At 45.7% G+C, this 23,085-nt stretch overlaps 1 protein-coding gene and 1 long non-coding RNA gene across 2 annotated transcripts in view; one reads left to right on the forward strand and one right to left on the reverse strand.

Moving 5' to 3' along the window:
- The first annotated feature begins 3,348 nt into the window (after window positions 1-3,348).
- On the forward strand, window positions 3,349-6,812 carry LOC138446015 (uncharacterized). The gene is made up of 3 exons (XR_011259094.1): window positions 3,349-3,538; window positions 4,478-5,476; window positions 5,765-6,812. It is a non-coding gene; the product is annotated as an uncharacterized lncRNA (long non-coding RNA).
- Window positions 6,813-15,631: 8,819 nt separating this feature from the next.
- CHMP4C (charged multivesicular body protein 4C) overlaps window positions 15,632-23,085 on the reverse strand; it is a 32,337-nt gene continuing 24,883 nt past the window's right edge. Inside the window, exons 3-5 of the mRNA XM_069600720.1 lie at window positions 21,285-21,399; window positions 17,979-18,141; window positions 15,632-17,422 (exon numbers count right to left, since the gene is read on the reverse strand). Of these exons, the coding sequence (XP_069456821.1) occupies window positions 17,358-17,422; window positions 17,979-18,141; window positions 21,285-21,399 (343 nt within the window). The 3' untranslated portion in view covers window positions 15,632-17,357. The remainder of the gene's footprint in view (window positions 17,423-17,978; window positions 18,142-21,284; window positions 21,400-23,085) is intronic.

Consider the following 23,085-nt stretch of genomic DNA (forward strand, 5'->3'; position numbering starts at 1 on the left):
GAAGAATAAAGCCAAAACCCACGGAAACCTCAACTTCCTGCTTCTGCAGTTTGCCCAATAAGTCTTGTTTTATGAGTGATGCTTACAACTGTTCTATAAACACTGAAATTTAAAGTGTAAATGTAAATACATAAAGCAAATAGGCATATTGCTTAAGGACACAAAGAAATAGGGAAATGAGAGAAGCTGATTTGTTGTCAGATATCAAATTCCTTCAAACATTCTTGGAAGCATTTTTCTTTTGGTTTAATCTCACCTTTCAAATATGTCAGAGGAATACTGTTGATTCGGTGTGCTGTCAAGGCATAAGAAGCTGATACAGAAGTCACTTCCTAAATTTATTTTCCAGGCACAGAATGGCCACCGTGACCAGACGGACAGTATGCCTTGCACCTTGGTTGGTGCCTCACTCAACTGCATAGAGAGCTTTTAATTCTGAAATGTTTGAAAGCAAACATTATTTGAGTAATGTTATTCCATTCTTTGTTCACAAGCTTCTGCTAAGAAGTGACATCATCTAACAAATTTGTATTTTGAGATATGTAAATAAGAATTTCCTTGTGTGCAGTGTACATGCTAAGTCGCTTCAGTTGTGTCTGACTCTTTGTGACCCCATGGACCATAGCCTGCCAGGCTCCTCTGTCCATGGGATTCTCTAGGCAAAGATCCTGGAATGGATTGCCATTTCCTTCTCCAGGAGATCTTCCCGGCCCAGGGAAAAACCCATATCTCTTATGTCTCCTGCATTGGCAGGCGGGTTCTTTACCACATCCCGCCTGGGACGCTCTAAGAATTTCCTTAAATTTAACCAATTTAATCATGAAAGTCTTGCCCATGTCGATAGCGTTTCTGGAAAAATGATGGCAACAAAAACACAATCTATGCTGGCATTGGATTCTGTCCACAGAAATATCACAGGAACATTTTAGACTTTGCTCTCAATTACCCAGCATTTTGTGGTCTGTTTGCCCACCTCAGTGTAGGGCCTGTGCTTGACATGTGTGCAATGAACAAGGCCCTTCCTGACCCAGCCACTTCCGCAGGCGCCTCTGAGAGCCCTCGACTCCGGACATGCTGTCTTCCAGCTCTGCATGGCGAGTCTCCACCAGGACACCCGGAAGGTGGGCCCCTAGCACCGAGTGCACGCCTCTAGTAGGGCACTTACTGCTTTGGGTTGTGCTTGTTTAAGGTCATTCCCCATGCAGACGCTAAGCATACGCACGCCAGAGGCTCTACGGATACTTGTTTCATATGAATGGGTGGATTAATCTTGGAAACTAAAAATAGGTTAAAAATAAGGTATTTGAACCTCTTAGCCCTCAGACATGCCTTATGATTAATATGGACTCAGAGGGTGTAGTATAACTAAAAGTACTTTGAGAATTGGCTGGTTTAAACTGACCCTTAGCACGAATCCCATAGGTAACAAATCTGCCTTTCCCCCAGAAGCTACTGTGATTCAAAAAACTTTTCCACAGCAGTTGAGGGGTGCAAGTTTGCAGACAGACTCTACTTCATTAGCTCCGAATCCTAGAACGTTCATGCCTGATGGAGCCCATCAAGTAAGTCTTCTGCTCCAAACCCCTCATCTTACAGGTAAAACCTCACACCAGGAAGATTACCTGAATACTGATCAAGCAGTAGAATGCTGTGGAAAACAGGTCTCTTTGGTTCCCAGCCCGGTGCTGTTGTGTTTGGTTATATCCATAAAGATGGCATGGATATTGGATCATAGCCACTATCTGTGTGTTAACTTTTTCACAGCCACTGGAGAGAGGTTCTCAATTTTGTCCTTGATTCCAGACTCCAGTTCAACCTTTTAGGCTTACATCGATGGAAGACGTTGGTGAAGAAAGGTCATGCAACATATTTTAAGTACTTACTTATTTAGTTGGAGTGTAGTTGCTTTACAATGTTGTCTCAGTTTCTGCTGCACAGCAAAGCGAATCAGCCATATATATACGTATATATATGGGATAGACTATATAGGTATGTATATATATACCCTCTTCCTTGTATTTCATGCAGCACATTTTATTCTTTTTAATTGGAGTGTAGTTGCTTTACAATGTTGTGTTAGTTTCTGCTGTGCAGAAAAGTCAATCAGCCACATGTATACATATATTCCCTCTTCTTGGGTTTCACGAGTCACATTTTAATACCAGTAAGTGTGAGTGCGTGCGTGCTAAGCTGTTCCAGTCCTGTCCGGCCCTGTGCGACCCCAGGGACTGTAGCCCACCAGGCTCCTCTGTCCATGGGATCCTGCAGGCAAGAACATTGGCGTGGGGCGCCATGCCGTCCTCCAGGGGATCTTGCGGACTCAGGAATGGAACCTGCGTCTCTTACGTCTCCTGCCTCGGGAGGCGAGTTCTTCACCACTAGCGCCCCCTGGGGAGCTCAGTATCCGTAAGCAGGGTCAATAGCTCCCAGCCTGAGCCTGGATGCATGCATTCTATCCTCCTTCCTGATGGCTTTGAGAATGGCTGCCCATTCCGACGCTGGAAGCTCGCAGCTAAGGAGCGCTGTGGCTCTGAATTTACTGGAATGTTGAGCCCTCAACTGCTGCTGCAATCATGCCGTCCTGATTCCTCTCTGCCCTTGAGCCGTGAAAGCCCCGCCCCTGGGAGCCGCCTGCTGCAGAAGTTACTGGTGCTTCTCGCCTGGCGGAGCAAGCACGTTGGCTCCTATCAGTTCCTTGAGAAGCAGTCAGCCCAGGCGACCCCCAGGGAGCGCAGTCGCAGGCCCCTGTGCTGGGGAGGAGCCTCCAGCGCTCTCACAGCAAACTTGGGGTGGTCACCGGCCGCCTCGCCTCGCTGGTGCACAAGAGGGAGCGTGAGACGAAGAAAAGAGGGTCCCAAAGACGGCCGACTTTCAGGCTCGGTTAAACCATACGGCCAGCCTTGTTGCCTAGATTATAAAGAAGCAGGTATCCGTTCTAAAGTTCCGATGAGTAAAATTCAAACAGCATTTTTTCAGGAAAGGAGCAGCTTCTGGCCAAGTTTAGCGAGCCGCTCCTCTTGGCCTTGGCGATGAGCTAGGAGGGCCGCCTGGTGGGCCGGGCGCCGGTGAGGGGGGCGCCGGTGGGAGGGGCGCCTGGTGGGCGGGGCGCCGGTGGGAGGGGCGCCGGTGGGAGGGGCGCCGGTGGGAGGGGCGCCGGTGGGCGGGGCGCCGGTGGGGGGCGCCGGTGGGCGGGGCTGAGGTGGGAGGGCCGCTGGCGGGAGGGGGCGCCTGGTGGGCGGGGCGCCGGTACGAGGGGTGCCGGGTGGGCGGGGCGCCGGTGAGGGGGCGGTGGGAGGGACAGCGGGTGGAGGCGGGGGTGGGAGGGGCGCCGGTGGACGGGGCTCCCGCGGCCCCGGGTAGCATCATGGCTACCCGATGGAGGCCTCGAACTTAGGTCCGCGGTCTGGGCCGGGCTGCTGTTCCAGGGTCTGTCTGACCAAAAGGAGGCGAAGTCCAGAAAGCTTCTCTTGAGTGACTGTCTCATCTGAGAAAACTGGGCTTACCATCCCATCCAGACCTCCAAGAGCAAGGGAGGAAGGTATTTCGTTTACTGTAGAATTTTTGGTGAATTGTTACCTTCGCAAGGTAGGAACAGAAAACTGACTTTTGCCTTACTTTTATATTTGAAATTTCAAAAGTCATTATCAACCGCTTTTTCATTGTAGCAGACTTCAGAGTATCCGTTTGTATTATTTTACCTATTTTTCACTTAGGATGCCAGCTACACAAGTTTGAAAGTTGTTGCTAAAAGTTTTTCATTTTCTCACGTTCTCTTTATTCTATTTTCAAAACTTTTCTTGGGCTTTAGCTCCTTTTTCACTCAGCTAGTATTCTAAACATTGTATGCTTGACAACTTTTGTCACTTTATTTTGAAAAAATGAAATTCTTCCTCTTTACTCCATTTCTTTCTTTTGAAGGAGAAGTTGACATTCAGAACGAAGTGGCTTTGCTCAAATAATTAAAAGACGGAAAGCTGCTTCCTGACTGCATGGAAATAGGACTTTTTTCCACACTGTCAAAATACAGTAGAAGCTAGAAAGCCTCCTGGACTTTCCCTGCTCCCATTCCTTCCTCCGTTGGGATTCCCACCGCCAGTCTGGTGGCCGGTCCTCTCCCAGCCTGCCGCCTTCTCTCCATGGCTGCAATCACGAGCTCCACGCTCTGACCCTCCTGCAGATCGCCCTCAGCAGCCCTGAGGTCACCGACAGGCCCCAAACCGCGGTGTGGATGGACCGGCCCACACCGGTCTCCACCCCACCCCCGGGTCCCCCTGCCTCCGGGTACCCTCTCCCCCAGGAAAGGGTCCCCGCATCCGCCAAGCCCCTCGAATGGGAAGGTGAGCGTATCTGACTCTTCAGTCCCTCCTGACCTCCCTCCACTTCCAAACCCCACTGCCCTGCGCTCAGTTCACGAAGCCCGGGGTGAGTCTCCTCTGTTCACTCTGGCCCTCTCCAGTTGTGTCTGTTTTTGTGACAGGCTGGACTTTGTGAGCGCCAAAGAATTGATGCTTTTGAACTGTGGTGTTGGAGAAGACTCTTGAGAGTCCCTTGGACTGCAAGGAGATCCAACCAGTCCATTCTGAAGGAGATCAAGCCCTGGGATTTCTTTGGAAGGAATGATGCTAAAGCTGAAGCTCCAGTACTTTGGCCACCTCATGCAAAGAGTTGACTCATTGGAAAAGACTCTGATGCTGGGAGGGATTGGGGGCAGGAGGAGAAGGGGTCAACAGAGGCTGGATGGCATCACTGACTCGATGGACGTGAGTCTGAGTGAACTAGGTCTGGCGTGCTGCGATTCATGGGGTCGCAAAGAGTCAGACACGACTGAGCGACTGAACTGGACTGGACTGGACTGGACTTTGTAAACCGCAAGTTGATCAGCACTTAAAAATCTTCCCTTGCCTTCCTAGTACCTTCCGCATAACCCAAACCCTCCCCTAGGACATCTGAGGCCTTCAGCACTTGCTCCCAGGAGCCTCATCTTTCCCCACCTGCTGTCTCTCACCTTCCCTTCCTGGTGTGCCGGACCCCCTGGAGCCCAGCGTTCTCTTTCACTTTACCCATCAGCAGCGCAGACTAGACCCTTCAGCACTCAACCAGGCAACAGCTGGTCCGGAAGGCCAGCCCAAGGCAGCCAAGCAACACTGGGACCCTTACACATCATACAGGACTGACTTGGGTGTGCCAGCCTCCCCTGATCAGACGTCTTGAGGGCACGGAACTGTGCTTACCCGCTTCTGAAAACCTAGTGCCCTCCAGAGTGGTGGTTGTATCCACTAGAGAAGCTGTGAGCAAGATGACAATGGAGAATTTTTGCAGGGTCTCATGTGCCGGGCACAACATGGATGTTGTTGCCTGTATTGTTATATTTAATCCTAATTTTGACCATGTAAAGATATCTTCAACACTTATCTGACACATGAAGAAAATAAAGATCAACAAAGTTCAATGATGGAAGGTCATTGCGGTGGAAGCGGTAAGGTGACTTCTGAATCCCCTCCAGCAGAGGACTGCCGGGCTCGCCTCCTCGCCGCATTGCCTGTGGCTCTCCTCACCCCAAGACCGCGCCCTCTGGCTGGCAGCCGCACCCCGAGTGAGCACCACGGGGTCGCCCGCACTCAGGCGCCGCTTCCTGGTGCCCTCGTGGAGTCAGCAAGGCCTCCCGTGAGACCGCACTGCCTCTCAGCTCTCTGTCTAATCCCTCCCTGGGGCACTGATGCCAAAGCCGGCCTTAATCAGCTTCCTGTTTTCCTTTCTGTCTCAGAGTCAGCTTCCCAGGGAGCCTCGCCAGGAGGAGTCTGGCAGCCAGTAGCTGGTGGCCCCCGGGGACCAGACGAGCGGCCCGCCTCAGCGCTCTGCTTGTGCTCCCCTGGACTGCACCCCCTCTTGTGATAAACAGGCCTTTCTTTCCTCTGTATCCCCGGGACTCAGCAGAGGCACTCAGCAAGTACCTGCCCGCCATCCTTCGCTCTGTGGTCTGGCTCGGGTGCTTAGGTTCATTTGTTGACAGCTCTCGCCCCCGGAATCCTCACAATGAAGTCTGCTGCCTCGAGGGGCCAGGCAAACGATCTTCTAAACTCAGGACGTCGGATCAGGTCAGGAGTGGTCAATTCAGTTGCTTCGAGCAATACCCAAACCCTCTAATGTTAGACTTTGTTTTCTTTATCAATGTTTTCAGAAACTCAAACATTTCACAATTCCATTTCTCCTGCTTAAATAACAAGGCTGATCCAAGTCTTATTGATGGTATTAACTAAATATCTTTAAAGGGTTGAGAACAGAATGTTTTAAGAGAAGGGGAAGTCCCGAGCGCTGGCCCTGGGCCTGAGGGCGTGCGTTCACTCACGTCCCGTTGTGCGCGTTGTAACCTGTAACCGGCGCTGGGGGACTTCAGGCGCCGCAGTCATCAGAAGCCGCAGAGGCGGCTCCGTGCCCCAGATCCTGCCCACAGGCATCTTCAGGAAAGAAGTGAGGGCGAAAGCAACTCACATGCCTTTGAGCCTTCGTTGGAAAACCTGATCTTGAACTTGTCGATCTTGACCAAGAACTATAGAAGGGCTACCTTTTCCAGTAGGGACTCAGGGGAGTCAGTGTTTGAGCTATTATTGCCTCAGTCTTCTCAGCTAAAGTTTGCGTTCCTTCTCTGCAAAAAGCATACATGTTCATTAAAATAAAAACTATCAGAAAATAATTAACATTAGAAATGCACCAATCTGGCCCAGTTTCCCAGGAGCTTCTGATACAGTTTTAGGCTTATGTAATTTTGTTGTTTTGCACTGTCCGAAGTAAAATAATCTTGATCTTGTTGTTCAGTTGCTAAGTCATGTCTGACTCTTTGGGGACAAAATAACCTTCTGGGAGATATGCTAGGAGGACTCCTGCACCATTTTTCTCAGTCTGGACCTCTGCTGCCCTCTACAGCCAAGGAAAGACAGACAACGGTCTTTTCTTAGGTTCTACTTGTCTGGAACTTTTTTTTTTTAAGGATTTTATGTCCTTGTCATCTTGTGAGGAAGCACTTGTATCAGCAGAAATACAGGGAAGACGTTAAGGATATAGGTATTGAACTAAGTGAAAGCGTTAGTCTGTCAGTTGTAGCCGTCTTTGCAGCCCCGTGGACTGTAGCCTGACAGGTTCCTCTGTCCATGAGGTTTCCCAGGCAAGAACGCTGGAGTGGGTTGCCATCCCTTCTCCAGGGGATCTTCCTGACCCAGGGATGGAACCCACATCTCCTACATTGCAGGAAGATTCATTCTTTACCATCTGAGCCACCAAGGAAACTTGATTTCAAATTCTTCATCCTAATTAGCAATTGTATGACCTCAGAAAGTTGCTTCATCTTTTTGAGCCACTTTCAGATTTATTAATGACTACATATATTAATTAATTAATATCTAATTCAAAGCCATGTTTTACAAACTAGCAAAATACTGAATAAGACCTTTTGTGCTCAGTTGGCATAGAATTAGCACATGGCAGAGGGTGACAGGTGATACCTAAATTGCCTCTGTTGCTTTGAGAATTGGCAAGAGGAGAAAGAAAGTAATTATTAAGCATTAATTTTGTACCAGGTACTGTACCAGTTTTACATATATATTCCCATTTAATTCTCATGATAATCCAGTGATGTCAAGGATATAGTCTTCCTATTATATCAAAAAGGTATTTCAGCCTCAGAGAAGTTAAGAAACTTTCCTAAGGTCACAGAGCTGGACTGTGACCTACCTAAGAGCAGGATCTGTGTCTTTCTTAAACTCACAATATCTATAATTAAGTAGTCTTTGGTGCAAGCATATATGAAAAAATGAATAATCTGGGGAATGCATAAGGTAAATATGAACCTTATTTCCCATGCAGTGCAGACTGCAGATGTCTCACTCAAGGAAACAGGAGTTTTGCTGGAATGTTAGCAAACCACGTGGACTGTGATTCTGCTTTTGTAAAAGGCACAGAGAGCGCTGCACACCACTTTGTGCAGGATATTTTGTTTTATACAACATATTTTAGTTCCAAGTACTTAAGGAAATCTGCGTTCAATTATTAACTGACCACTAGTGGAACAGAGACTTCACTGGACACACACAGCAGAGACTACAGACCAAAAAAAATGAGTTCAGAAAAGTAAGCAAGCAAACACGTTCAAGAAACAACAAACACTGCGGGAAGGATTATAATAGTCACATGTATGATATCAGAATGCCCTGTTTCCAACAACAGCAAAGTAATATGACACACACAAATAAGACAGTGCACTCCAACCACAAGGGGGGAGCAGTCAGTAGACACTGTCCCCAAACAAACCAGCTGCTGGGCTTTTAGACAGATAGTTAAAACTGGCTATTAAAAATATCTTCAAACAGCTAAAACTTCTAAAACACTAGAGGAAATCATGAGAATAGTTTCTCACCAATAGGAAATATCAACGAAGAGAGAGATTTCATGAAAAACGACCTAAATGGAAATTCGGAAGTTGAAAAACACAATATAATAACTGAAATGAAAATTCACTAGAGGAAATCAGCAACAAACGAGCAGGCAGAGAGAAGGAATCAGTGGACTTGAAGACAGACCAATTAAGATTATCTAGTCTGAAAAGGAAAAAAATGGGGAAAGAAATGAACAGAGCATAAGAGACCTGTGTGAGGCCAGCAAGCAAAGAGACGTGTAATTGGGTGCCCAGGTAAAGAGAAAGAGAGGAAGAGGAAGGGGCAGAAAGAATATTTGAAAAAATAATGACAAATACTTCCCAACTTTGATGAAAGATATGAATCAACAAATCCAAGAAGCTCAATGAAACTCAAGTTGGAAAAACTCAAAACCTCTACACACATTTTAATCAAATTGTCTAAAGACAATCTTTAAAGTAGCAAGACAGAAGAGACTCATCACATATAAAGAATCCTCCATAAGATTAACAGCTGTTTTCTCATAAAAAACCATGGTGCCCAGAAGAAAGTAGCATATTCAAATTTTTAGGAGAAAAAAATTGTTATCCAAAATTTTTAACTAGCAAAACTATTCTTTAAAAAAAATGGAGGAGAAATTAAGAACTCCCTAATAAAGAAAAACTGCAAGAATTCGTTGTTAGTAGACATGCCTCACAAGACACGCTAAAAGGAGACCTTCAGGCAGTAATGAAAGGACACCCAGAGAGGAATCTGAACCAACACAAATAATAAAGAACAGCAGTAAAGGTGCCTGTACAGGCAAATGTCAGCCAGTGTGAGGATTTCTACTTGTGACTCCTCTTTTTTCCATTTTATTTAAAAGACAAGTGTAATCACTACAAGTCTGTGTTTACGGGCACACATGCCTAAAGATGGAGTTTATGTACTGTAAAGGAAGATGGGAGATATATAGAAGCAAAGCTTTATATAATATTGAAGTTGTTTGTATTTAAACTAGTTTGTTATAATTAAAGTGTTATTTGTAATCCCCAAGGAAAAGCACTAAGAAAATAAATTACATAGTGAAAGAAGCTGCGGGAGAATTAAAATAGTACACTACAGTGTATTTATTTGCTAGCTGTTTATTAACTTTTTGAAAGAAGGAAGTAATGGAGAAATTAAGGGAAAAAAGACATAAGACATAAATTATAGAAAACAAGCACCAAAATGGCAAATTCAGTAAATACATTACATATGAACGATTGACCTCTCCAACTAAAAGGCAGAGATTGGGGAATGGATTAAAAAAAAGAAATATCTAATTTTATGCTACCTACAAAAGACTCACGGTAGATTCAAGCACAAATATAGATTGAGAATAAAAAGATGGGAAAAGATACTCTATGCAAAATGTAATCAAAAGAGAGCCGAGGAGAGTAGCTAATACAAACACCAGGCAAAGTAGACTTTGAGACAAAGATGTCGATATGGAAGTGACGCCAGGAAGACTCATGTGAACCTCTAGCCCCTCGGTGACTAGCGCTTGGGATAGAGGTCACGGCTGGACTGCGACTGCAGGACTGCTTCAGCTTTAATCCCCATGCTGACTCGGAGCTCAGAGGACAGTGTTTAGCAAATACCAGGTGATTGGATGAGTAAATGTATATGAGCAATATAAGTCATTCTCTCATAGAAAGGATAGTTGAAGCTATGATTTAAAATGATACCTACAAATAGTAAAGACAAGAGAGAGCAAATAACTGAGTTATTAAAGGTCTGGGAAAGATTCACATTTATGAGTCAGGAAGAAGACAGCCCTCCAAAGAGAAAAAGATGCAAGAGCTGGGACTGAGGGAGCCCAGGAGGATTGTGGAGGGCGAGGAGCCGCAGACTTTCCAGAGTCCGGGACACACACACTGTATTAATGTAGAGAGTGAGTGTGACTGCTGGAGAAGGTGACCCGCTCCAGTGTCCTTGCCTGGGGAATCCCATGGACAGGGGAGCCTGGTGGGCTGCAGTCCACGGGGTTGCAAAGAGTCAGACACGACTGCAGCTATACATGTCTTAACACACGTGTATAATTTGTACATGAGCATATATGATCCACTTAGACTCATTTCAGATATATAAACATATCACATAAAAGCATGCCACACGCCACCCACATGTCACCCTTTTGGTGCTTCACAGAGAATTCTGAATTGGAGACTTTCTGGATGCTGAAAAGGAACATTTAACCCTCCCAATAGCAAAAGTAATAGTGTATAGACAGCCTTCAGTAGCCTGTGAATATCAGAACTGTTCAGGAGGATTCACAATCAGAGGCATTGCCTACTTGCTCAGCATTTGAACACCTCTCTTCTGAAGAGCAGTTTTACTGTTTTGCCCTGTCTGTACTCCGTCAATATACACTGTCTTCTTTTTCCAGAACAATAGCTCCAAGGTCTTGTATAAAATGCAATAAAACTTCTGGCCAGCCAGGAAACAAATGATGTAAAGTAAATTTGAAGTTGGAGTATTTTAGCTAACTTAAGAAATACTGTGGATCACAACAAACTGGAAAATTCTTGAAGAGAGCAGAATACCCAACCACCTTACTTGTCTCCTGAGAAAACTATATGTAGATCAAGAAGCAACAGTTAGAACCAGAAATGGAGCAACTGACTGGTTCCAGATTGGGGAAGGAGGATGACAAGGCTGTACATTGTCACCTGCTTATTGATTTTATATGCAGAGTGCGTGCTAAGCCACTCAGTTGGGTCCTACTCTTTGCAACCCCATGGACTGTAGCCACCAGGCTCCTCTGTCCATGGGATTCTCCAGGCAGGAACACTGGAGCAGTTGTCATGCTCTCCTCCAGGGGATCTTCCCAGCCCAGGGATCGAACCTGAGACTCCTACCACTCCTGCATTGCAGGCCGATTCTTAGCTGCTGAGCCATCTGAGAAGCCCGTTATATGCAGAATGCATCCTGCAAAACGCCAAGTTGCATGAATCCCAGGCTGGAATTAAGATTTCCCAGAGAAACATCAACAACCACAAGTGCAAGTGATACCCCTGTAACGAACTACAGAGCCTCTTGATGAAGGTGAAAGAGGAGAGTGAAAAAGCTGGCTTGCAACTCAACATTCGAAAAACTAAGATCGTGGCATCCAGTCCCATCACTTAACAGCAAACAGAACGGGCAAAAGTGGAAGCAGTGGCAGACTATTTTCTTGAGCTCCCAAATCATCGCAGATGGTAACTGTAGCAATGAAATTAAAAGACACTTGTTCCTTGGAGGGAGAGCTATGACAAACCTGGACAGCATATATTAAAAAGCAGAGACATTACTTTACTGACAAAGATCCCTATAGTCAAAACAACGGTTTTTCCAGTAGTCATGTACGGATGTGAGATTTGGACCATAAATTAGAAGGCTGAATGCTGGAGAATTGATGCTTTCAAATTGACGTACAGGAGAAGGCTCTTGAGAGTCCCTTGGACACCAAGAAGATCAAACCATTCAATCCTAAAAGAAATCAACCCTGATTATTTATTGGCAGGACTATCGCTAAAGCTGAAGCTTCAATACATTGGCCTGTTGGAAAGAGTGACTTATTAGAAAAGACCCTAATGCTGGGCAAGATTGAAGGCAGGAGATGGTTGTATGGCATCACCTACTCAATGGACATGAATTTGAGCAAACTCTGGAAGGTAGTGGAGGACAGAGGAGCCTGGCATGCCAAGTCCAAGTCAAAAAGAGGCAGCCATTGCTTAGCAACTGAACAGCAATAAGAAATACTTTCTCCAGCAGAAACATCAGTATGTCTCTTAAAAGAAACGAAAAGAAGTAGAGACATGAGCTAGACTTTGACCAACAGTTCATAGGCTGGTTCCACTGGGCTATAATGTGATGCTACCAAGGTGTCCTTGTTGGTCCTAGCTTCTCTGGAATTTTTCCTTTCTCTTTTTCTTCCTTCTTGCTTGGACTCCTAACTTTAACAGATTATTCTGTTTGTTTTAGTAAGACACAGACGATTGCAGTGTGTAAGGTACCTACTACTCCAGTTTCTACTAAATAAATCAGTGCTCAGACTCAGTGTTTGCCAAGGAGGAGGAAATGCTGCAGTTCAAACTGAATCATTCTCAGTGGGTGCGTGGGCATTTGCTGTTTGAGGTGGTGGTTTAGATTGAGAAGGCCAACATCCATTCCGTCTTCTTCAGGTAAGAGAACCTCGATTATGCTTTAGCAAACCTCCCTTCCTGCTTCTCAGCTCAAGAGCATCCAGGGAGCTTGGCCAATTAAATATTCTGGCTTTGAAATTTGATCCTGAACGGAATAACAGCTTCTTCAGAATGGCCACAGCTTACCTTTCCTCGCTGTGGGGACTGAGAAGATGGAGTCCCTTAGTCTGAGCTCCAGAGTCTCTGGCTCCTAACATTCCTCTGATTTGCATTTCCCGCATTTTCTTTGATTATGGGAACTGTCTCCAGATCACTTCTAAAAAGTCTTAAGTTATGCTGAACGGGTTGCATGCACACAGGCTCAGTTGCTCCAGTCGGGTCTGACTCTGCGACCCCGTGGACTGGGGCCCTCCAGGCTCCCCTGTCCATGGGATTGCCCGGGCAGGAACACTGGAGTGGGCTGCCATGCCCTCCTGCAGGGGATCTTCCCGACCCAGGGATCAAACCTGTCTCCTGCACTGGCGAGTGGATTCTTTACCACTGAGCCATCAAGTGTTTCTTATTAAAAAAAAGGAGGAAAAAAACCTGAGTGATATATTGGAAAACACTTTATTTAAAAATGCAAAACAGCCGTAACCAAATGGAGATCCACCCCTGAGGTACCACTGAGTTGCAGTGAGACCAGTTCTTAGCAAACATCCCAGACTTCGTAACTTCCAAACAGAAGCTTTTCCATTCTAAGATGCCTCGCTGGAAACATATTTAGCTGACTGATTAGTACCTTTGTTCTTTCCAGTACCGCTTCAATCTAAGGATGATTTACTTTTATACCTTCTCTCTCATTTCTTTCACTCCTTCCTTATTGTCAACAGAGGGGCAACATTACGCTTTTATTTCAGTGTATTTTGTCTGTTTTCAGAATAAGAGGTCACCTTCTACAGAATGTGTTCCATTTTGAACACAGGCATTTTAGTACTTCAGATCCACCTGTGCACGCATCAATAATGAGAAACTGGTCTTCTTGCCCAAGGCTAACCAATAGAAATAGAATGTGAACCACATACGTAATTTTTAATTTCCAAGTAGCCACATTTTAAAATGGTGAAAAGAAACAGCTGAAATTAATTTTAATAATATATTTTACTTAATACATTGAAAACTATTTCAACATAAACTCTATATAAAGGTATTAATAAGATATTCTACAATCTTCTTATACTCAGTCTTTGAAATCCAATGTGTGTTTTACACTCAGAGCACATCTCAGTTCAGATGCAAATGTTAATTAGAAAGACTTGGTCTGTGTAGGGCTTCCCAAGTGGCTCAGTGGTAAAGAACCTTCCTGCCAATCTGGGAGACGCTGGAGACCCTGGTTCAATCTCTGGGTTGGGAAGATCCCCTGGAGGAGGAAATGACAACCCACTCCAGTATTCTTGCCTCCAGAATCCCACGGATGGAGGAGCCCAGAGGGCTACAGTCCATGGGGTGGCAAGAGTCGGACACGACGGAAGTGACTTAGCACGCATGCACACGAGCTTCACTGAACTGTAGATTTATTGTTTTCACAAGCTTGGAAATTTCTCAGCCATTATTTCTACAGAAGTTTTTTTCTATCCTATTCCATTCCCTACCCCAAACAAGCCCCCTCCCCCCCAAATTCATCCAGCCCACCACCAAAATTCCAGACTTCAATAACCCGCATGTTAGACAGCTTAATGTGGTCTCAAAGCTTATTCTTGCTTTATTTTTTCCATTTTTTCTCTTTAGTATTTTATTTAGGGTAATTTCTGTTGCTATGTCTCTAAGTTTACTAACCTCTTCCTCTGCAATGTCTAACCTGACTATCTCCCACCGACTATCTTCTATATTTTCATTTCAGATATTTTTCATCTCTAGAGTTTCAGTTTGCGTCTTTTTTATTATATCTGCCATTTCTCTCTTCGTTGTGATCATGTTTGTCTCTTCTTTTCCAAACATATGGAGTATATTTACTGTAGCAGTTTTATGAAGAATATATGTTTAGTAGCCGTCTTACTATCCCTTGCCTTTAAATTCCATCTTCTGGGTCCCTTCTGAGTCCATTCCTACCGTGTGACTTTTCTCCTGGTTTTGGGTTGCATTTTCCTGCTTCTTGGCATGCCTGAAATTTTCTCATTGGATGCCAGGCTTTGGGGATGTTATCTGTTGAGTGCCAGTTTTAATTGTCTGTTGTTACTACTTATTAGTTTTTCTATTCCTTTAAGCACTGGGGGTTTTGCTCTGGGATGCAGTGAAGTTACTTGTTTCATCCTTTTGAAACTGGCTTTTAACCTTTCTGTGGCGCTTTCCTGGTAGCTTAGACAGTAAAGAATCTGCCTGCAATGCGGAAGACTTGGGTTTGATCCCTGGGTCGGTAAGATCCCCTGAGGAAGTGAATGGCTAACCACTCGAGTATTCTTGCCTGGAGAATCCCATGGACGGAGGAGCCTGGGGCTACAGTTCATGGGGTCACAGAGGCAGACACCACTGAGTGACTAGCACTTTCACTTTTAAGCTTTTTAGGGTGGACCTAGAACAGCCTTTAGCCTAGGCATAATTTGACCTCACTAATGAGGCAATATCCTTCCAAGGACTCAATCTGATACCGTTTGGCAGGAGGTCTTCCCCGTGGCTGATGGAGACACATTCCCCTGCCCTGTGTGAGCTCTCGGGACTGACCTGCTTGCTTCTTTCCAGTGGTCCCTCCTCTGACAGTTACTTCCTCAGACATGTATACAGACCAGTTCTGAGCCAAAAACTTTGAAGGGGCCACTCTGCGGATTTCCAGCACCCTCCCCCCTCTCCATGCAGCACCCTCCTTTCCAGAAGCCTCCCCCTTGGATTTCCTCCCTCGGTAAGCCCACCAGGCTCCGTGAGGCCGCGAGCGGGAACCAGAGTCCACCTTTCATCTGTCTGCCTCCTCTCTGCTGCCTTCCATCCAGTGTCTGACAACCGCTGCTTCATATATTCCATCCAGTTTTCCAGTTATGTGACAGAAGAAGGTAAATCCAGTTCCTGTTATTCTATCATGACCTAAAGAGGTAAAAATAGTCTTCCATATAATATTGATAAACCTTTATTAAATGACAGCTGCATGAGAGAGGCTGTGCAGAGATGCGCGGGTGGACTGAATGGGCGGAGACACAGTGCCTGCCCTCCAAGCAGCACGTGCAGCAGGGAGGAGCCCCTTTGTGGATCACCGCCTCCTCGTGGCAGAGGGCCTTGAGGAACTCAGTGATGCTAAGAGCCGTGCGGGTCACGCCACCCGAGTCGGACGGGTGGCACTCGAGCTCTGATGAAACGCGGCCCATCGGAGGAGGGAACGGGGGCCACGCTGGTGTTCCTGCCACGAGAACCCCACGAGACGGACCGTGGGATTGCAGAGAGTTGGCACGACTGAGGGACTGACGCACAGCAGCAAAGGAGAGGAAAAGCAGTAAGAGCGCTCATTTAAGGAAACACGCAGCATACACTGTGATGGGCGGCAGGGGAGAAAGCAGACGGCTACGGAAGCATTTAGAAGGAAGACCTGAGTTAGTCTGCAATCAGGGAAATATTTCCCGAAACAAGGGACGGTTTAACTGGGACTGAAGAACTAAGTAAGGTGTGGTATCTGTGTTGCGGGGGGTAGAAAGACTGCTAAGAAGGACTTCATACGCAAAAGGCCTGTGGCAGGACGGAACCGTCAGCCCTTAGATTTCTCAGTGGAAAAACACAGATGAGCTTACTGTGTTCGTGGCGGAGCGGGAAACAGGATCCAGAACTCCTTCCTCCAAGTCTGGTGTTGTCTCCATCCCACTGGCGCTTGTATTCCCTGAGCTAATGCTGGGAATTGCTAGACCATTCTCTATAATGACATTTCTCATTTTATGGCCCATGACACGTTATGGGCAACACATAATTCTGAATTTTACTTCCCATTTAAAAATCATTATGGCCAAATTTTATCTAAGATATATTTTTAATTGCCTATATTTTTATGTATTTACAAAGAATATGACACAAATTGTAAATAAATGTACAAGAGAGCCCAAAACAGAAAAGAAGGAACACACACATTTAGCACACTGAAGCCATAATAACATCATAATGGCCTGGGAACGGTAATGCAGCTCCCTAAGTGGCTAAATGACACCCAGGAGGGGCTCGCTCAGCAGTGGAAGCTGTTAGCGCTTTCAGACATTTGGGGAAATGCAGCCATTGCCCCATTCCAAGCTTAACTGGCATAGTAAATGTCAATTAAAACTCCTTTAAGATTTTAAATTGCAAAACTCAATGAAACTATTTATGTGTAAACTCACACAAGACTTCTTTACAAGAAGCCTCTCCTATAAAAAGTTGTATTTCTTGTACATTTACCGTGGGCTACAAATCTCCTAACATGGACACTCACTGCAAACCTGCCTTCGCACAGGGAGGAAAGTTCAGAACACGTCACTCTGAAGTGGCTGATAGTTGATTATATGTTTTACATGTTAATAGGATTCAGTTTCTTTTCAACAAATACATAGAGAGTACCAACTACATGCCAGGACTGGAAATACAGCAGGGAAGAAGGTAGAATGGTCCCGCCTATCGGGAGGAAGAGATCCTCCAAAACGCTACCGGGAAGTCCCGTTTCATCTTAAAGGGATCCTAAATCTACACATGACTCCTTTAACTTTTACCTATGAGGCTTAAAAGACAATCATTCATCCAGTATAAATATAAAACAATCTGTGTTAGCTTCTGTATTTGGCAAAAACATCTTCGTGGCTTATGTACAGCTGTGTCCAAAACTTCCATTCTAAGTAGCCCAAGCTGCCAAATGTTGGATGTCATCATCCTCTCCGCCTGTCCTCCTAGAAGATGCTGGAACAAAAAAAAAAGGATGAAAATCAGTCACTGGTGACATTCACACCTTCAGCACAGAAAACAAATTAGAATTATTCATTAAAAGGTATATGTTTCTGAAATGGAAAATAAGTGCTGAAGAGACGTGTGTGCTAAGTCGCTTCAGTCGTGTCCGACTCTTTGCGACCCCACGGACCCAGCTCCTGTGTCCATGGGACTCTGCAGGCAGGAACACTGGAGTGGGCTGCCATGCCCTCCTCCAGGGGATCTTCCCAGCCCAGGGACAAACCTGCGTCTCTTCCATCTCCTGCATAGCAGGCAGGCTCTTTACCACTAGTGCCACCTGGAAGCCCAGGCATGCTCACTACTCTTGAGAGTCTCTTTTTTCTTGGCTGTGCAGGGCCTGAGGAATCTTACTTCCCTGACCAGGAATCAAACCCACACCCCGCAGTGGAGGCACTGAGTCTGAACCACTAGGTTGCCAGGGAAGTCTACGGGAGAGGTCCTCCTGAGATGGGCCTGGCCATGACTTCAGGTCAGTATTTGACCACGGGCGCTGCGGTGAGGCACAGACCTGCTCGAGAGCGGTGTGCCGAGGACGCGCCGGGCATCCTGCCCGACCCTCTGTCCGGCTGAGCTGGGAGCGAGGAAGAAGGTGCATTCGGGAGTCGGATATTTGTCATCTTCTTATTTAATTCTTCCTGCTCCAGTTCTTCAAGTTCTGCCATCAGCTCATCCTGAACATAGGAGAAAGAAAGAATTATGGAGTTAACGTTTCAAGACGTGGGTTTCCTCAAACACAATAACAAAAACATCTGCTACCCAATTGATATGTGAGAATCCAGTGAAATGGAATATTTATTTTAAGACTAAGTCTTTTTTGCAACACTGAGCAATAATTAAAATATGAATATTTGGGGCTGTGCAAATTTGTTGTAGCTAATCTTATAATACTTCAGTCAACAGTTTTTTTAGGTAATTTGTGCTAGCTGAATATATAACCTCCAGAGCTTCTAGAAAATTTACACTTTGCCTGTCATTTTTGCAATGTAACTTTTATGTTCTACTGTTAAGAATTCAGAATCTGTGAAACTTTAATTAAAGGAAATATATATTTTCATTTTGGCTAATGCTACTGAAAATAAACCAGATATAGCAAAACCTTAACATACCAAACGTAAAAAGAATCAAAGATACTATGGCTCCTTTGTTAAATTACCAGAGCCGATGAAAACCATGCTGTGTGTCTGAGTTAAGAATAACTCCAGGTGGGTACACTGTATTTCCTTCTGTTAGCAATAGTCCCAGACAGTCTGGCTTAATCTTAAATTACTCTGTCCCAAGAACATTAGAAAAGCAAGTCCAGTGTGAGACTTTGAGGGTAAAAGCCACCTTATGACAGACATGATATGGCTTGAGATGACTAGTTCAGGTCTAACTGGCTCCAAGAGTCCTCAGGTTGAGCCCAACCCCCTGAGAGAGGTTGGGAGTCAAAACTAAACTTGTCATCATTATAATTCTGAGGCCGTTGTCATGAGCAATGACCTAAGACACTCATATTCCACCAAGGATTTTTCTTCATTTATTCATTTGGCACTGAACAAATTTATCGAGAGCTCACTCCAGGCCAGGCATGAACTCCGGGCTCGAGAGACAAAGTCCAATCAACAGTCCCTACATTTAAGGAGCTTTCTGGAATGCAGGAGAAAGGCTCACAAATAATTATTCTATCTTAAAATGAGAGTAACAGTACTAAGGCCAAGAGTGGAGAACTTGAAGCCAAGCACAATATTGGATCAAGTCAGCATGTATCAGACATACTGCGAGCTGAGCTGTCTGGGAACTGTTTTATCTACCTCAAAAAAGAAAATAAACACGAAAATGTACAGCATGAGGCGCTGTGAAATAGTGCCTCAGGCTAGTTGCTGGCTGTACAGTCCTCCACAGGCTGAAGGAATAAAAGACCCTCAGAATGAATATTCTGACACCCTGTTTCTGCTAAAAGGACAATTAGGAACGAATATAGCAAGTGCAGTAATGGCAGAACACGCTGCCCTGCGCTGAAGGTGCGCCCAGGGCCGCCAGCAGTGCTTGACGGTCATTAACAGCACTGAAAAGATCGCTAGTTCCTATAACAAATATGCGAGCACAGAATAATCATTTCCATCACTTTCAGACTTCAGGTAGCAAACACTTATTCATTCGCTGATAAAAGCATTTTAGAATTTAAGGGACTGCAGAATAGTCTACTGATCGTCATGTTCGTTTTATAAATGAGAAAACTGAGGGCCCGAAAGTGAAAGGGCCTCGCAGGGCTCAGCGGCCCGTGGCAGAGCGGGGCGTCCTCGCGGGCCCAGGGCCCCCCGCAGCGCGCATACAGCCCCCGCATGCCCACGGGCCAGCCAGCGGCAGGCGCGCTTCTGCGAAGGGCCGGACCGCGCCGCCTCCGGCGCTGCAGCCCGCAGACGGCCCCTGGCGAGCGGCCTTCTGTTGCTGCAGTCGTTGCGGCTGCGGTTGCCCGCAGTGCTTTAAACATAGGAAAACCATCTTGCTTCACGGGCCAAACAAAAACAGAGCTCGGGAAAGATCTGGCCTGAAAGCCACCCTTTCCAAGCCGTGGCCTACAGCATTTAAAAAGCTGCTGAAGAAACGGACCGGCGGACGCAGAAAACAAGCGCATGGCTACCAAAGGGGATGGGGACGGGGTTACATGAGGGGTCTGGGGGTTACATGAGGGGTCTGGATTAACATGTACTCAGTGTTATAAATGAAACAGATAACCACAAGGACCATGGTACAGCGAACTCTACCAATAATAACCTATGAGAGAAAAGAATCTGAGAAAATGGTTACGTGTATGTACAACAGAATCACGTTGCCGCACACCCGGAATTAGGCAGTATTGGTAAATCAACTACCTCTCAATTTTTTAAAAAAAGGAGAATGGAGGAAAATGAGATGAAATCAAATAACGTATAGAAACAAAAGAGCGGCTGACACCCAATCCTCACTTTCACGGGCTCCGAGGAACCACATCTGACTCCCTAGATGGGCTGTGCTTATCAGTACGTGAATGCAGGAAGGCAGATTCTTGGCCGCGCTAATCTGAGACATTCCAAACCATGCGCCAGTCCTTCCTGTGTGCGCTTTGAGGGGGACAATTGAAATTCACAGCGCAGACTTCACCAGTATGATTAGTCTGTTATTACTGGACTGACTAATCTCAGTGGAATGTGTGTGTTAATGCCACTCCACGTTTGTTTCATAGCCCGGGTAATACACAGAGGCAGCCGAAGCCCTGATTTAGCAGGAGCGTGATCTGCCTGTCCCTGCAGAGGGACAGTCTGCTCTGCTTCGCCCAGATGTGTGAGCACTCAATTTCTCGTAATGGGGCTGTTTACGCAGCCGTCAACAATTAAAACTCAGGGACTTCACATCATCACACGCTGCTTTTCTAATAGCTGAGAACTTAATTAGGGGGCTATTTGCCAAACTATATTAATCTTTCCTTTAAATCAGAGCTGCCAACACTTCATTTCCCTCTTAAGACAGTGTTTTTCTAACAGATATCACTCATTCTTTAGTGATATTAAAGGACATGTGTAAGAACACCTGCTCGCTTCACATGGTGGGAAGCTATCTTTTCTTTCAAGAATTTTTTTTTTTGAGGTGGACCACTTTTAAAGTATTTATTGAATTTGTTACAATATTGCTTGTTTTATGTCTTGGGTTTTTGGCCCTGAAGTACGTGGGGTCCAACCAGGGATGGAACCCACACCCCCTGCGCTGGAATGTGAAGTCGTGACCAGCGGCCTCCAGGGAGGTCCCAGGAAGAGCTATCCTCAGCAGCACCCGCTCCGTTCCACACTGTGACACCCACCTCATCAAAGTCATCGCCAAATCCAACCCGTTGAGAAAATGCTTCAGAGATTTCTTGGGCAATATCCTGTTGCTCTGTGATCTCTTGCATCAAATCGTCTATTTTGTTCAGATCCCTGGGAAACAATGTTTTGTTGAAATACTGTAGAATTTTACTTTAAAATTATGAATTTAGACACAATCCCCCATGAAAAGTGAGCCAACTCAACATAAACTCTTGGTTATTTCAGTAGAATTATAAACGTCCCTGGTGGTAAGACTGATCAACTTGAAGAATTTACATTTCAAGAAATTAATAATTCTGTATATGCACATATATTTTAAATTATGTAAGTTAAATTGATAGCCATTACGTTTGGGAGTCACTAGGGGGCATATCTGTAGACCCATTTTGAAATTTTTTCTGGTAGGACATGCTCAGGTGCTAAGTCGTGTCCAGCCCTTTGCAACCCCATGGACTGTAGCCCACCAGGCTCAGACTTTGTCCATGGGATTTCCTAGGCAGGTTGCCATTTCCTTCTCCAGGGTGGAAGGGCATATGAAACGGTTAAATACATGCTATGTATTAACTCTGCAGGAAGCAACACCACAGGTCATCAAGGACCACAGCGAGTGAGATAAGCTGGGGTGGTACTCAGAAGCCGCTATCAGAGCAGCTTTTTGTAGAAGATGGACTCTGGAGACCAGAGATCTATTTTCCAGAATGCCTTGTAGTCCTGAGATTCTGACTTCCTGAGAACTTCCCCATGGCTGCTGATGGGCCGGGAGACAAAGGATGAGAGCAGGGTTAGGCCTGTGAAGGCCTCAGAAGAATCAGCAGCTTCAGCAAAGGATCACAGGCCCAGGGCCGATGGCAGGTCTCAAGCCAGCTCCTGGTGCCTGAGCCCCTATAGCCCCTGCAGCCCCACAGGCTCGGGTCCGAACGTCTGGCGGCCGGGTCTGCATCCCTTCTCCAAATCATCCCTCCAGCTCTGAGCCCAGGCCACACTGATGGGTACCAGGGAGGTGACAAGGTTACTCATTACTGAGCCACTAATGCTGACATTGTCATTCCTAGTGGAATTAAATGCTTTGCATGTTTTCCAGACTCCACATAGAGGAAAAGCTGGATATCTGACAGCATTTCATGCAGTAATCAAAAAGAGAACTGCCTGGAGCCAGCGTGAGGAATCCCGCCCGTGACAAGGTCATGAGGAAGGAAGCTGACACACGCAAGGTCGTGATCAGACTTCAGGAATTCCCCCTGGCATTTCCTGAGCATCCACCCCCCAAAAAAATAAGAATCTGCCTGCTTTTCCACTCTTCTGATATTCTCTGGAAAAAAGTCAACTCAGGGCTTTAGTCTTCTGCATTTGAAAGGGATGTTTCAGTTAAACCCCCTCTGATAGCTCTCTAGCTTGCCTAATAGGTTCCCCCAGACCTCTTACAGCTTGTGAATTGCTTACAGCCCCCCAACTGCGAGAGGCACAAAGCTTAAAAGCATCTTAAAGATACAGAGCCTTTTCTAAAGAGTTAAAAATTATATTGGTAGAGGGTTTTCACTGTTGACTCAATGACTGCTGCCAGGCCTCCATATTCTTTACCTTTTAGGCGCCTGGGAGGATGTAATCAATGTAAACGGAATATGGAAAAAGATATATAGTAGTTTTGATGTTAGCAACACTAAACTTTTGAGTTAATTACTTTTCTCTTTGTTATATATCACTGCACTCCTCTTGTGTCCTTGCTATGTAAGAATGTAACTTTATTTAGTGCTTTCTGAGAGTGGCACCAGACTTTGGGAAGATCAACACAAATAAGTC

This window comes from Ovis canadensis, chromosome 9 (assembly GCF_042477335.2).
Source record: "Ovis canadensis isolate MfBH-ARS-UI-01 breed Bighorn chromosome 9, ARS-UI_OviCan_v2, whole genome shotgun sequence".
Taxonomy (NCBI): domain Eukaryota; kingdom Metazoa; phylum Chordata; class Mammalia; order Artiodactyla; family Bovidae; genus Ovis; species Ovis canadensis.